Source organism: Anoplolepis gracilipes, chromosome 1 (genome assembly GCF_047496725.1).
Source record: "Anoplolepis gracilipes chromosome 1, ASM4749672v1, whole genome shotgun sequence".
Lineage (NCBI taxonomy): Eukaryota > Metazoa > Arthropoda > Insecta > Hymenoptera > Formicidae > Anoplolepis > Anoplolepis gracilipes.
In genome coordinates this window covers 22,565,675-22,581,744 of record NC_132970.1, presented here as the reverse complement: position 1 = coordinate 22,581,744, position 16,070 = coordinate 22,565,675, and the positions used below count along the sequence as shown (strand labels likewise).

Genomic DNA, 16,070 nt, shown 5'->3' with positions numbered 1-16,070 from the left:
AATTATAAAAAAGTTGTATAAATTTATGTATCATACAAAATATTCTTGACATAGTGTGTGAAAATTTAAAGTATATAGATCAAGTATGTGCTAATATTAAAAATGTATTATCAGTTAATTACCGAATGCCCTGTATTTTGACTGTTATGTTCTTATCATTGGTATAATTTATGAAATATAAATTCACTTGTTAATTTAAGTTCATACTGAAAGTCTTGTGTCACTGTGATTTCGCGCGATTTTCTAATAGTCTGTGATACTACATGTATTTTCTTTCGTATTAAAAGTTTTATAACCAGGCAAATGTCTACGAATTCTTAAAAATCGCATGTGTTTCAATTTTGTATATCACTTTTATGAGATGCAAATAAAAATAGGTGACAACAAAGATTGTTCTTCATTCTTCATTATAATTTTGCAATTGCATACAGATGCATTGCATTCATTTATATGTATATATCTATGTATATATTTATGTGCACATACACTCTTATGATTATAAAAAAAACAAATCTGAATCAAAATATTTAATAATCTATTGTGAAGATTATTTATTATGCAATGTGATTGCTTGCATGTGTGTGTCAAAATATATTTACTCTTATTAAAATATAAAATTGTTTTTATTTTGTTTAATAAATTTTAAAAATATAATAATAGTACAAAAATATAGTTTGATAGTGAGTAAAAAAATAGATTATATTAATTATTTTTATCTATTCGTATTCAAAAAACTCAAAAGTTTTTTATTCAGATATTTGTACCAAATTTAATGATTTCAGTATCCAAAGTTTCTATATCCACCATAATTGCAAGATTTGTAGAAGAAAACTTTGGAATACAAATTAGTCTGATCACCTGATTTTCTTCACCTACAAATAAAATATAGACAATAATAATAGTATTGTAATGTCAAAAGTGAAGAAATCATAATTTATAATGCATTTAATTGAACTAATATCCCTTGATATAATTACAGCATAACTTATCAAATTTTACTATATAATATAATATTTACCTTTCCACAGTTTCGTTTCAACGTTATCAGTGTTACCCACAAAGTATATATCTGGACAATAATTTATGATAAATGGATCTTTTACAGAGTAAGGATGTACCGGTAATGTATCTGGAGCAGTTGGACACATGTGTCTCCAAAGCAGTGTTCTTTCCAACCAATCTAAAGGAGAAATATCTGTCGCACTAGTTACTTTCACGATATCCTCAATTGGTTGACCACTGGTACCCATTATAATACGTTCGTCGACCTTACCGATCCATGGATTAGTCGCACCTTTGAAACTTGCAAATCTAGAAAACATGTAACATTATTTCAATTCAAGCTGTACTTGCACATAGATTAAATTTCGATTATGGCTTAGAATGAAAGCCCTTTTATGAATGAGTAAGATTTACATATATTAAATATGTAGAAAATTATAAATCTCTATTTTTATATATCAATTCTCTTTTTTTAGTACATGTTATTTGTATTGTTAAACATTATTTAAATTTGATCTACTTATTCATAAAAATTGAATTTGGAAAAATTGAAAAAATGTAAAATTTAAATATATAAAAAATGTGTATGTGTATAATTAAATATAAGTTGATAAAAATTGTTTTTTAAATTATATTTTTTGTACAATAATAGAAATAAAATCCATTTTAAACTAGTTTTAAAAGTATATAGTCTCATCTTTTGTTCATTTGTTCAGTCAAATGTAATTTACATCATAATACACTAATATGTATGTTTGCACAATACCTAGACGTTAGTGGTAGTATACACGGATGCAGTGGTCTCTGAGGCAGCATTGCATTGACAGGATCATGCTGACCTGGTATTAAGGTGATGCAACAACATGTTGCTATTTCGGCGAGAAATCTGTCTAGGAGTGTCGTTGCTACAGCTACTTCTTTTGCTATCGCGGCACCTTGCGCCTTCCCTTCAGCATGTCCCATTAAAGTATTTGTTTTGGTAACAGTCTTGACAGAATTACCTAACATATAATAGTGAAATGTGAAAATAAAATTGGTTTATAATTATATAGAGACATATAAGAATGAATATATACCAGCAATAATAATTTGAACGACAGAAGCGGCATTTTCCTGCACTGCTGAATCTCCCACCATACCACATATCCATTCGCTTAAAAGATTTAATGACAAACTGTTTGAGTTATTTGCCAAGTCGAGTCCAGATAGAAACAACAGTTTTCCTTTTGATTTTGGTTGTGCCAATGAACTTTTAGGCACGCAACCAGGAAAACACCAATCCTTGATCTGAATAAGACATGAAAAGATAGCTTTGCATGTGTTGTAATACATGTATATGTATACAAAAGATTTTAGAAATGTACACTTACCACAAAATTGCCATCTTTCTCTTTATACCCTAATATGGCACATACGACACCTGTAACATAGTTCTTTAGCTCTGCATCTTCAACTAATAATCTGATGCGTAACATTTCATCTTCTAAGAAAAGTTGATCCTTTTCTGAGCAATAATTTGATCTTGGCTCAGGTAATGTGAGTTGATGATCTTCACTTAGCTCTTGTAATATTGATGGCTTCCATTTTTGATGTTTATAGAGCGTACCAATTATTACACATTCTTTTTCTTCAAAATCTTCTAATTCTGCCAACTTTAGTATCTGAACTTTTCCTGAGAACAAGATAAATAATTGTCGTTTATTTACTTGAGTCTTAGTTACTGTGGCAAAATACTTGTGAACAAAGATTTTAATACTGTTCTTATAGAGATAGAATTAATTTTTGCACAAAACAATTATAACATAAAATTTACCCCATTTTGCAATAACTCGTGGTATCAATACTGCTCTCAATTCTGCCAGTCTTACTGAATATATGTGACAAAATTGTTTAGAAAAATCGATTAATTTATCATTAAAATCAGTAGTCAAGTCTTCACATTGTACTTGCTGTCTTTTAAATTCCTGAGGTTCCTTGTTATCTGGACTTGAAAGTAGGTTTCTGCCCAATTCATTGGAAAGTGGTCCCATTATATTAATAATATTCTATAAAATAAAAAATATAGTAACAAAAATATTCATTTTAAATATTTAATTGATTTTGAATATTTAATTACTTGATAAATCATTCATTGATAGATTCATTGATCGTTTTAATATAATAATTTATTCTCAAAAGCTTTACATTATTGTGTGTTTATATATATATATATATATATATATATATAATATTAAAAATATTCACAAAGAAAAAAAATAATTATATATTGAAAAATAAAATAAAAAATTGATCGATATATCATTGTTTTCAGTGTATTAATATAGATACATAAATAATATTCAGAAATTGTTTTTTTTCACCAAATTATATCGATACTGATTACATTGGACTATCATTCAATTATTTTATATTTTTACAATTTATTTTATAATATTAATTATTTAATTATATATATATAGTGTGTGTATGTAACATTCTAACCTTCTGTTTTTATTTTATTCTCTTTGTTTATGTTAAAGAGATGTAAAAAAAAACTTTTACCTTCTTTTACTTTCTCAATTGAAATTTGTAATTTATATTGTTCATTCTTATCCATGATACTTACCTTTCTAATATTTATTACCGATATCACACATTCTACATCAGTTGCATGCTATATCACGTTCTCTCCTTTCGCGCTTTTTTTATTTTTATAAATTGGTAACCTGCTATAAACGCGTTCAGTTTGACGATACGAAAGTTTCGAAGCGTTTAATTGATCATTAAAGAGCAAATAAATCTACAGCCTTTTTCGCTTTGAGGAATCAATCAAAATGATAAAACTATCATAGCGTTAAACAGATGAGAGTGTACTATAATATTTAATATTTAAATTCGAAATCGAAATCGAAATGCGCGTGACGCGACCGCATGGCGCGGTCGGTTTGACGTTTCGGGGTGACGCTCCGAATGCTCCGAGCTATCAAGAGTGCCACGCAGGCGCATCATAGGGGAGGGATTTGCTTAGTCGCTAGTCGCTAGTCGCGCAGTTGGCAGCAATATGTTTACAGCTCGCATCGCATCGTAAGATAGTAATAATTTGTTTGCGGCGCGTTTTTTCTGCGGGGAAGACGAGAACGATCGTCGCGAGAAGGGTGATCGACGGCGATAGCAGTAAATGGGCGTTGTGAACGGTTGGGAGTTATAATCCTTTCCGCGTCGGCGAGAAGAGAGCGCGTTGGAACGTAGAATGGACGCGAGCAACGAACAGCCGGCCGCGATTGCGGCCGAGCCCGTCGTCTCTAGCAACGAGCAGGAGCACAACGACGAGGCCATGGAGGAGACGGAGGAGTACAGTTACGAGGGGGACGATTACAGGCATTTTATGCCGCGCGGCCGTGGCGGCTTTCGGTGCGTATGATGAGCTCATATGGCTGGTCGCGCCGGTTGATTCGGAATCACCCGCATCGCCCAGCCTGCGCCCACCGCCGAGATTTGTGTGCTCTCTTTCTGCGATCACCACCCACCTCCCCCCTCCTCCCCCTTCTCCATCCGCCCTCCGCCGCCATCACTCCACCCCTCTGGTCACATCATACTTCCTCCCTTCGCACTTCTCTCCCGATGCCTCCCCATCGTAATGTTTCTGCTCGATTTAGGATTCTCTTTCTCTCTCTTTCATTTTCTTTCTCTCTCTCTCTCTCTTTCATTTTTCTTTCTCTCTCTCTCTCTTTCATTTTCTTTCTCTTTCTCTCTCTCTCTCTTTCTCTGATCATAATATCTGTTTATCAATATCGTATTTTTCCGCGAGTTTCCCCGATAAACGGGATGTCGGATTTTATTTTTAATTCAATTTGCGTTTAACGCAATTTCATAGTCGGGTTTTCAAGTGAAATTTATATCGCGATTTATTTATAAGAGATATACTATAATATTATTGCAGTACCTTGTAGAAACATTATGGGGAACGTAGTAGTACTCGAAGTGAGCAGATCAGATTCGTATATTGTTGAATGGAGCTTTTTCAAGAAAGATTCGGAATATACGAGAGACACGTCTGATCTCCCTCTCTGTGGCATGATATAATGATAAGAAATCCTAGTCACAACATATAAAAATAATTTAAGGGGTCGTGGCAGAGGTGGGTTTGATTTCCCTATGAGGGGTGGTGGGCCTCCAAGGTTTCGAGGAAGAGGATTTGGACCGCGTGGACCAATGTTTCGTGGAGCGAATAATGGATTTCCTTTTGAGGGCCCACCAAGGCCAAATTGCCCTCCTGGTCCAGCAGGCCCAAGGTTTCGAGGACCTCCGCCGTTTGATCCTAGTTGGGGACCTATGGGACCACCAAATCTCATGGGACCTCCAAACTTGATGGGACCTCCAGGAATGGTATATGTCACTTAATTCATTGGAGAATTTTAAGTTGAATTTTTATTTAAATCAACTTATATAAATATAAAGATGATTTTTAAAAGAAAATTATTTGGATTTAGCCACCACCACACATGATGAATGGGCCTATTGGTACAGGACCGGGTCCATATGGGCCACCTCCTGGAATGGGACCACCTAACATGAATAGCGTAAGTTATGTGCAATAAAAACAATTTTATTTATATAAGTTACTCTTATTATTCTTGTTACTTGTATTAAAATATTAAAGTACCAATCTTTTTGTAACATATTTTAATTTGTAAAATATACATTTTTATATGGATTCACACTTATATATTTTTGTAACTTTTTCCAAAAGATAGAATCATCTTATAGCAGTTTTATAATATTTCACAAAATAGATAATAAATCTTAAAATACACTTTTTAAAAAAAATAAAGTTAAATAAAAGAAATAAATATTCAACATGAGGATATTTCAAGTCAAAATATTCAACACAAAGTTTAGGAATATGTTTTTGAATAAAATATATTATAGATTCCAGGACAGCAACAGCCACCTCAACAACAATCACAGCAACAAGCAAACATTCCAGGTCTAGATCTCAATGGGGAAGTGTGGGTAGAGACAAAAGCAGCTGATGGCAAGTCATATTACTACAATATTCGTACAAGAGATACTACATGGACTAAACCGGAGGGACCAAATGTGAAGGTCATGGTGCAAGATCAGGTAAGCATATATTTATGAGATCAAGTCTTTTATCAAAAAACTGATGATTATCAATAATAATGATGTAATAGCAAGCTGTGTTATGTCAATTTTAAAATATATAAACATAATTATATATAAATATGTATGTATACAGAGTGTCTCATTTTATTTTATACAGTCAAATATTTGGAAAACACGGGATTTAAAAAAAAAATATTTCAAACAAAAATTGTTTTAAAAAATTGGCTCAAAGAGAGATGTAAGGTGGTGTTATTGATCTTGGATTTGATCATTTGAAGATCACGTGAAAATCCTCTTCAATTTCTTAAATGGAAACCTACATTTTTAATTGCAGATTCTTATAGTTTACCTCAAGAACTTTTCAAAATATATAATGTAATATTTTTCATTAAGTATTTTTTGAGTTATAAGGCTTGAAAGTTATAGTACTGCCAGCATTATCTTATCTGTCTTCCTTCAAGCTAAACAACTTTTGTCTGAATATTTTTGTTTTAAATTTTATGAGTTCCAGATATTTGACTGTAAAATAAAATGAGACCATCCTATATATAAAGAAAATAAATATTATTTTATTAAACTGTAAATGTTAATATTTATGAGTTAACTTTGCTTTATATAAGAACTATAGAAAAAAATGTATGAATATTAAAAAATAAAACATTTTGTGTTATTTTCTTATATGAGATTTAATATTTTATAAATTTTTAATTTAACTTAGTTAAAAAAAGGATATCATGATTTTGCAGTTAGAACAGTTAGTGCATGGTGCATCGAAACAAACGACAGCACGTTCTACCACGCCTACTTCTTCAAGTAGTACATCGACTCAGATTAGTGAAAATAGACTTTCTCAAGGCGAACAATCGTCTTCTAATGCAGATGCTATCAATCAATTAAGTACAGCACCTCCTGGTACTGGACCACCTCCTACATTGAACGATACATCAGAAGTCAGTAATCAAGCAACTGAAACAAATCAATCTAATGGTAATTAATGAGTCTCAGAATTTTAAAACGTTCTTGTGAGGCTGTATATTTATAGTAATGAGATTTTTCAAATTTATGCAAAATATATTAAAATGTTTTTATTTAAAATTTAAATATATATCAGGTACAGTACCTGCGACCGTTACGAACACGCCGCCAATAAATACACCGACTGTAACCACAAACATGATGCAGCCGCCACCAAATATGATACCTATGCAACACAGAATGCCAAATCAGTTTGGTGGTCCGATTGCCACGCAGTTTGGAGCAGCACCCTTTGGAATGCCACCGCCGGGTTTCCAACCCTTTGGTGGTTATGGGCCACCACAAGCGAATTGGGGTAATACACAAAGAGGAATATATTTGACAAGTATTATGTAAAGGAAAAATATTCTTATAGTTTAAAGTGACGCTCTTACATATTTTAGGTATGCCACAAATGCCTCACGGTGTAATGGCGCCTCAAGTGTCTGCTGAAGATCCTGCTATACTTGCACAGCTTGATGCTGAATTAGTAGCAGCTGCTATGGTTTGGACCGAGCATCGTGCACCTGATGGCAGATTGTATTACTATAACAGTAAAGCAGGAGAGTCAGTATGGGAGAAGCCACAGCCATTAAAGGATTTGGAAAGTATGTAGAGTTTTTTTTGTATCAAATCTGTATATTGTATGTAAATGTATGTGTTCAAATAAGTTATTTGCAATTAATAAATGTATATGTTTACAAATGGATTATTACAAGGATTTTAATAAGAATTCATAATACTTGGATGCAGTGACCATCTTTTGCATCAAGAATCTTTATAATATAATTTGACATAATTTTGTAACAAATCTTAAATTCTGATGTATATTTCATTAGGTGCAAAATTGGCATTACGACAGAAAAATGAGGAACCAAATACTATTCCTACGAGTACTGTCGTTACAACCACTACTGTTACTAATAACAGTGCTGTGGCTGAGCCTAACAAACAAGAAAAGCCGCAAGAGAATGCTCATGAAACCAAAGATAATGCAAAAGACGCGGAGCCTAAGCCTAAGAAAGAGGAAAACACTGTAAAAGAACCTGCGAAACCTCAAGACAAATCTAGACCTATTTCTAGTACACCAGTGCCTGGAACTCCATGGTACATATCCATATTTGTAATATATGTTTATATAAAATAGAAAAAAAAAACATTTATATTGTGTGTGTGCGAAGGTGCGTCGTTTGGACGGGAGACGGACGGGTATTTTTCTACAATCCTTCTTCGCGGATATCAGTCTGGGAAAGGCCGGACGATCTTATTGGCCGTCAGGATGTCGACAAGATGATATCAAGTCCACCAGATGCGGTCAGTACTACTAAACCAACGCGTCAATCAGATACTAGTGAAAGCAGCGACGATGATCAGCCCACACCAGCTAAAAAAATGAAGCACGACGATACCAAAAGTATAATTGTTGTTCTAAAATAAACATAATGCGCATAATATTAAATTGATTTTTTAATATATTTTGTTTAATTATTTTTAGCTACACCTATAAAAGAAGAGGAAGAGAAGGAAGAGAAGAAGACCATCGACATCGGTAAGGAAGCTGCGATAGAGGCCGAGGTGAGAGCAGCAAGGGAGAGAGCGATAGTTCCGTTGGAGACCAGGATCAAATCGTTCAGAGATATGCTTGCAGAGAAAGATGTAAATTATCATATATCTTTATTCATTTTATTATTTTAACACAGTGTTGGGATTTACTTGAAAATGTAAATTTCGGCCAGATTTTGTGATTCACACTCATTGTTTCTCTCTCATCGCTCGTGTAATGGCCGTATGTAATAATACACACATAAGATAATATTTCTTTAATAACACCACAAAAGTTCTCAAAATTGAGGGAAATAGATATGAATCAAAAAAATTTTGCCGAAATGTGCAAGTTAATCCCATCACTTCTACAACATTATACTGTATAACTGCATCTATTGTGTTTCTAGGTATCTGCGTTCAGTACTTGGGAAAAAGAACTTCATAAAATAGTATTTGATCCACGATACTTACTTCTAACATCAAAGGAGAGAAAACAGGTCTTCGAAAAATATGTGAAGGAGAGAGCAGAAGAAGAAAGGCGAGAGAAGAGGAATAAGATGAAAGAACGAAAAGAACAATTTCAGAAACTTCTAGAAGAGGCCGGACTTCACGGAAAGTACGTATGCAGAAAGCGTATTTTATGTTTATCTTATTAATTCTTGGTATTGTTTTATAGATCGTCATTTAGTGATTTTGCTCAAAAGCACGGAAGGGATGAACGATTTAAGAATGTAGAAAAGATGCGTGAACGAGAAAGCCTTTTCAACGAATATCTTCTGGAAGTGCGAAAGAAGGAGAAAGAGGAAAAAACAGCCAAACGAGAACAGGTATTTTTATTTTATTAACACCATTAAAAATCGCGCGTATTGTGTGGCAATGCAAAAGATATTTTTCAGGAGATTATAATTAACTTAATAAAATTTTCAATAATCAATAATCAATATAATAAGTAAGACAAACATTTTAGTAACATATTATTTCTTTCTAAGATTTCGTCAAAAGTATGTGTATATTTAACAAGTATGGAGAGAGGATTTAGGTACATTTTAAAATCTTTTACAAATAAAGTTATAAATAATTTTATACTATAATATAAAGAAATAACCTTTTAATTGTGCTTCAAATAATTTTTAGTAATGTGCTTAATTCAGCAAGCTTTTATTATTAGAGTTTTTCTCATGTTTTCTATTTTTTTATTTTGTATTAGATTTTAGATAATATTATGAATATTAATTTTTATATGTATTGCTTACGTGAGTTGCAAGATTATTAAGAATATTTTTTCACTCTGATATATATAAATTATACAATTAAAATTATCTTCTTAAATGAAAGAGTTATAACGTTTTATAAACATATATTTTTACTAAAGTGTACCTAAATTCTTTATATTTTAAGAAGAGAACATCATCACACACAAACCACATTCCCTAATTTTAAATCATGTCCAATAAACCCTTCTCCTTCCATTCCAGGCCGATGTCGTTCACTTATAATAAATTGCTCCATAAATGCTTTTCGACGAATACTTGAAGCAGCATGTAAATGTAGTACATACTACATGATAAGTTACGCATGGGCTAAATATATATTTATTCAGTATCTGCTTCTATGTTTAAAAATAATTTATATTATTTTGATAAATTAAATCCAAGAATTTTATCTTCCCTTATTAAGCGAAGCTTTACAATGCGCGATGGCATAAAAATCAAATTAAGAATAGATACAAAGCGTTTTTAACTTTAGATAGGAGAGGATATATTTGATAACGTTTAATAAAGTTTATGTTTACAGCAATAATTGATTAATTTCTTTCAGGTTTCATAGGTATGTTATTATTTTGTTCCACTTGTAAGATAATACGAATACCTAAAATTATAATGGCTGAAGAACACATATACCAGGAGATATATATATTTCTCTAATAATAATTCTCTACTCCAGTAGATTTGCTCGATAGAAATCGAAAAGTTTTTGTAGCTCTAAGATGGGAGATGTAGAGAATAAAATCTTAGTATGTCACGGTTCCTTTATATACTTATGTGTTCTGAACTCTCCACTTCAGTCAGGAGGCAGGCAGGACAGGTTCCGTATGTGGAGTGGCTTGGTTCTGAAGCTGGTTGGTGGCATGGATGATGTCATCTACCATTCCCACCTACACTGCGGGTCACTGTTGGCACACCCTCGCGCGCCGCATTCTTTACTCCAAAGCAGAGTCATGAGAATGAACGAACTCGGTATTTGTATATTACTCGTAATCCTCGTTTCTTCAAAAGATTAACTTTTCCCCAGAGTCAAAACCAATTTGAGAAATTTCACGTCAATTCATCATTTAATATGGAAGATGAAAAAAAGGGCAAACGCCCGAGGTAGCATTAGTATTTCCACAAAGAACAATTTCTCAGAGCTCAGTTACTCCGATTTGCAAAATATCGATTCTCTAATGCTACCACAGAATTTATATATTATTATATATTAAATGTATGGACATAAAAACAAATTTATCAATGCAAAAAATTATATATCTATAACTTACTATTTTATTTTTCAATTATATATACTATTTATATAACATTACTTCTTTTGCATATTAGTACTATTAAATTAAAAATTTTATATATATATATATATATATATATATATATATATATATATATATATATATATATAGATAGATGATTAGATTAAATATACATTTATATACAAACGCGTATTTTCGTGTTAAAATTATATTTTTCTATTGTTCTTATGTCAATACATGGTACACTAAATTTTATATACAAAAATACGTTTAAAATTTTATATACGTTTCAACACTTTTATATACAGCTTTAAAAAAAAGATATATATATGTATATATATATATATTATTAAGTCAATTTTAAGATTTTCTCAAAGATTTGTGTTATCAGTGATATATAAAAAGAAAATAATTTTATTATGATATATATCTTAGAGGATTGCAATAAGTTGTAATATAAAATTATAATTATAAAAGTTTAAATTAGATTTGGCATAGCTAAAATGAGTGTGCATTTCTATAAAGCATTTGGCTTATACTCTTTTTATGAGGATTTTGACTATTTTTGTTCTAAAAGTAATACAAGTGGATTTTTACAATAATTTCAATTGAATAAAGAAGCAAGTTTAAACAATTATGGCACAAGTTTTTCAGTATCTTGAAATTGCTCATAGGATCAGGATCCGAGTAACGAGTGTTATGGCACTCTGAAGACGAAAACGTGCCATCGTCTAAGCTATAATTATTTTTTGACTATTTATTGAATATTATCTAAAAACATTTCTTTCTAATGCAACAAAAGATTATAGTTATTGCACAAAATATTTCGTTTTGGTCGTTTACAAATTACGCAATGGGAATCGGAAAGAATGTTGGAATATTTCTTGGATTTTTACGTTGCATAGATCAGACAATTCACAAATCTGTCTGTTATATTGAATTTTGTTCGATTATAATATTTTTAGTATTATAATTTATAAGTATCAAGGCTTAGGAGGGAGAAGTGTAGTAATGTTTTATTTTAATAAGATAACGTTTTTTTAATAGCATTAATTTAATAAAAGAATTTCTATAATTTTTATAAAAAAAACATATGATTTAAGAAAGAAAATTGCGTTACAATTTTTGTAAACGATGCGACGTGTTATATGAAACACTGTTTAAATAAAATTATGGGTTCGAAACATATTTTAGAGATTTAGAGTATAGCAAATAGGAGACAAAAAGAAATTAGATGGAAACTCGTTTCGTAATTTGGACGGCTGCGAGCTTCTAATGTTTTCGGAGTTAATATAATAATATAATAATGTACTAACCACAGTTTTTCGTTTCAGCAAGGACAGCAGTCAAACATTTACTTACTTTACACTTCTAGTCATCATTAAATGCGATTATATATATATTATGTAGATAATGGACATGATTTTTTTTTAGAATTAAAATTTAAATCAATTTTGAATTATTTAATGTAAAAACATAGACGTAATATTATACATTTAATGATGACTGGTTACATAATACATGATAATCATTTTTACAGGAATAATAAGTCAATAATTTTTTTCAGCCACAATGAACCAGCTTAGTACATTAAAATAAAAAAAAAATTCGACAAAAAAAAATAGAGTCCTTAACGTTGTGATACTTCCTGATACAAATGAACATGAATGACTATTACTTCTCTACCCCTAACGAAATATAATTTGAAAACCAATTAAAAAAGGTTTGCAAGTTGAAATAGTTTGATCCACATTACAAATCATTATATTATAAATGTTTATAAAAATGATTGTAATGTGGCTGAACGTGTAATAATTGATTGGAAATATTATTAAAGCGTGCATGATATAAGAGAGCCAAGAAAATCTGATCTTAAAACCAAAAGAATTGTATATAATAGTACATAAGCAAGCAGTAATTATTTTTCAGCGATGAAAACTCTTATGTTAAATCCGTTTCAGGTGAAAAAGGAATTCTTTGCGATGCTACGTGAGCACAAAGACATCGACAGGCATTCGCATTGGAGCGATTGTAAGAAAAAATTGGAATCGGATTGGAGATACAGAGTCGTAGAGTCGGCGAGCACGCGGGAAGATTGGTTTAGAGATTATGTTCGCGTACTGAAGGATGAGCGGAAAAAGGAAAAGGAGAAAGACAAAGACCATCGACACAGAGAAAAAGATCACAAGACGGAGAAGAAGGATAGAGATCGTAAGGATTCTGACAAAAATAAAGAGATGAAATCTAGTAAAGATAGAACTGATAAAGAAAATACAAAGGAAAAGAAGCAACGAAAGAGCGAAGCGCCTGCGGAAGAAAATGGAAAGGAGAAGAAGGAGACGGTGATAGAGAAAGAAAGCGGAGAAATCGAAGAAAGCGACGACAAAAGTGTAAAAAAAGAGAACGATGTAAGAACACTTACTAAATTATCTTTTTTTTTATAATTAATTTTTAAAATTTTTTTAACATTTCGCAATTTTCTCATCTGTTTATAAAACAATTTTTTTTTAATTCAGAGGGAAGAGGGAGATGATCATTCCGATTCAGAAGAAGATCGTGAGAAACAGAAAAGAGATCGTGAAAGACGAGCAGAAGCCAGTCTTCGAGAAAGAGAAAGAGAAGTGCAAAGGACTCTTGCTACGCATCTTCGTGATAGAGATAAAGAGAGACAGCATCATCGGCACACAGAGGCAGTTCAACACTTCAGTGCTCTTCTCGCTGACTTGGTATTATTTTAAATTGCATAATATTTTTAATAAAATCATTATTAATATTTTTGATCATAACATTTTGAATATTTATCTAAATTAGGTAAGAAATGGTGACCTGGCATGGAGAGAAGCAAAGCGACAACTTAGAAAGGACCATAGATGGGAGCTTGCTGAAAGTTTAGATCGCGAGGAGAAGGAACGACTGTTTAACGAACACATCGAGCAATTAGGTCGTAAGAAACGTGACAAATTTCGAGAGTTACTTGATGAAGTAGGCGCATCGACTGAATTAACAACGTGCTGGAAGGACATTAAGAAATCGTTGAAGGATGATCCTAGATACTTGAAATTTTCTTCCAGTGATCGGGTATGTAATAATCGTTAATATAACTGAAAAGTAAATATTGATTCAGAATTTTTGTTATTGTCATTCATTATTACTTATATTTTGTATGCATACATTTTTTTGAAATTTTTTAGAAATGCGAGAAGGAGTTTAAAGAGTACATTAAGGATAAACTTGTCGCTGCCAAGGCTGATTTTAGAGAGCTTCTACAGGTGCGTTTATACACACACACACACACACACACACACACACCCATATATATACACACACATAATATTTCGATATAGTTTTTACTAAAAAAATGTGATTTTTCAGGAAACGAAGCTAATTACTGATAAAACGTACAAAAAAGTTCAAGAAAACAGTTCGCATCTAGCAGAAATCGAAGAAATTCTTAGAAAAGATAGAAGATTTCTCGTACTCGAAGCTGCCGCCGCTGAACGGACTCGATTATTAATGGGTTATCTAGAAGAGTTAGCACGCAGAGGTCCTCCACCACCTCCCACCGCTTCAGAGCCATCAAGAAGACCAACTACAAAGTAAGTATTAATGTATAAGAAGAAAGATAATGCAAATTCTCTTGATAAAATGTAAATGTTTTCCTTGATCTAAATATTTATCTTTGTTTCAGTTAAAGAATGATCTACATCGAAGTATGATGTTACAGTAACACAAAAATGAATGAATTTATAGGTGTAGTTAAATTGAGCTACTTTACACAAGATTTTATTGCCTGTATAGGATTCAATAAAATTAATGAATGCCAATTCTACATAATTAAAACTGTATTACATTGTGAGATACTATGATGTAAGCACATATATATTATTGTTGAACAATATTAAATAAGACTTCACTGAAAATGAATATCGGTGATATGTAACATAATTATTTTGCATAACAATGCATAGAGTGAATTCTCTATAGGCTTGTCTAACGTGTCTTATGTTTAAAATAACGTAAGTTCAAGCAACAACAAAAAATTGAGAACATTGGATAAAAGAACACACTGATTTTCTAGTAACAAAAATAACAGTTATTGTAAAATTATTAAAAAAATTACTATTTTATCATTAAACAAATTATTGTATCATTCCAGTAATCCTGTGTGGTTTTCTCGATTATCCTTCAATTTTTAAATTGTCATATATAACCATAAAATGTTCGTCAATGTATTGTTTTTTGTTTAATTTTTTGATAAAATATTAATAAATTTAAAGTTTGTAATATATACATATAGTTAAAAGAAGAAGAGAATCAGTGAGTCAAATTTTATTCTGTTCTTTTGTTAGCTCGCGCGATCAGTCGATAATAAGGATTTTAATTTAATTTATTCGAAAAACTTGCATTATATATGTAACAATAACTGGTTTTTGTTAAATATAGTTTTATAATTTACTAATATTTTTATAACATTTAGAAAAATTTACTAATATATTATTATTTAAAATTTGTAGGAAATAACATGCATATTGACCATGAGATGATAAACTCCGTCCATCTTAGTTCTTGCAATGTGTCCTAGATGTAGACTGAAATTACCAGTTGAAAATACATGCTTCTGATATATGTGTTCTCCGACGATCGCAATGATAAATCTTAGTGATTTCAATGCTGGATTGAATGTTAAATTGTAATATCGAAGAATTTAATGCTAGTAACATGAAATAGTGATTTTAATCATAAAAATTATACGATTATTGTGATATTTTAATCACGAGAAATTAATAGAACGTGTATAATTGAGAAAGTAAGAATAATATACATATTTTTACAGTCGAAATATGATGTTTAAACAATATATTTCCACAAAAAAGATATTCAT

The 16,070-nt window shown here is 31.3% G+C and overlaps 2 protein-coding genes across 4 annotated transcripts; one reads left to right on the top strand and one right to left on the bottom strand.

Moving 5' to 3' along the window:
- Window positions 1-158: 158 nt before the first annotated feature.
- Window positions 159-3,803, bottom strand: LOC140672111 (DNA polymerase delta subunit 2). Its single transcript, XM_072903974.1, has 7 exons — window positions 3,608-3,803; window positions 2,816-3,047; window positions 2,373-2,674; window positions 2,079-2,289; window positions 1,769-2,003; window positions 1,019-1,311; window positions 159-872 (listed from the first exon to the last, which is right to left on the bottom strand). Exons 2-7 carry the CDS (start codon window positions 3,030-3,032, stop codon window positions 751-753), a joined length of 1,380 nt encoding a protein of 459 aa, XP_072760075.1. The 5' UTR covers window positions 3,033-3,047; window positions 3,608-3,803; the 3' UTR covers window positions 159-750.
- Window positions 3,804-4,019: 216 nt separating this feature from the next.
- On the top strand, window positions 4,020-15,866 carry LOC140672043 (transcription elongation regulator 1). Of its 3 annotated transcripts, XR_012047820.1 has the most exons (19): window positions 4,020-4,392; window positions 5,106-5,367; window positions 5,472-5,561; window positions 5,911-6,105; window positions 6,855-7,095; window positions 7,220-7,438; window positions 7,527-7,730; window positions 7,962-8,229; window positions 8,304-8,536; window positions 8,618-8,778; window positions 9,075-9,283; window positions 9,344-9,494; window positions 13,150-13,596; window positions 13,705-13,914; window positions 14,000-14,266; window positions 14,380-14,457; window positions 14,561-14,784; window positions 14,877-15,055; window positions 15,703-15,866. XR_012047820.1 is itself a non-coding variant. In XM_072903840.1 (18 exons), exons 1-18 carry the CDS (start codon window positions 4,232-4,234, stop codon window positions 14,878-14,880), a joined length of 3,624 nt encoding a protein of 1,207 aa, XP_072759941.1. In that variant the 5' UTR covers window positions 4,020-4,231; the 3' UTR covers window positions 14,881-15,238. The 3 variants fall into 3 exon arrangements, 2 of the variants coding, with proteins under 2 accessions (XP_072759941.1, XP_072759955.1); XM_072903840.1 differs by lacking the exon at window positions 15,703-15,866 and having other exon boundaries at window positions 14,877-15,238; XM_072903854.1 differs by lacking the exon at window positions 15,703-15,866 and having other exon boundaries at window positions 4,021-4,392; window positions 5,118-5,367; window positions 14,877-15,238.
- The last annotated feature ends 204 nt before the right edge of the window (window positions 15,867-16,070 follow it).

Bases quoted from the DNA above. Each gene is read 5' to 3' on its own strand.
- LOC140672111 (XM_072903974.1), bottom strand. From the start codon at position 3,032: ATGGGACCACTTTCCAATGAATTGGGCAGAAACCTACTTTCAAGTCCA. The intron at 2,290-2,372 runs GTAAGTGTACAT...TGTCTTATTCAG, and splicing joins AGAAAGATGGCAATTTTGTG to ATCAAGGATTGGTGTTTTCC. The intron at 1,312-1,768 runs GTATTGTGCAAA...CATGTTTTCTAG, and splicing joins ATACTACCACTAACGTCTAG to ATTTGCAAGTTTCAAAGGTG.
- LOC140672043 (XM_072903840.1), top strand. From the start codon at position 4,232: ATGGACGCGAGCAACGAACAGCCGGCCGCGATTGCGGCCGAGCCCGTC. The intron at 14,267-14,379 runs GTATGTAATAAT...GAAATTTTTTAG, and splicing joins AATTTTCTTCCAGTGATCGG to AAATGCGAGAAGGAGTTTAA. The intron at 14,458-14,560 runs GTGCGTTTATAC...GTGATTTTTCAG, and splicing joins ATTTTAGAGAGCTTCTACAG to GAAACGAAGCTAATTACTGA.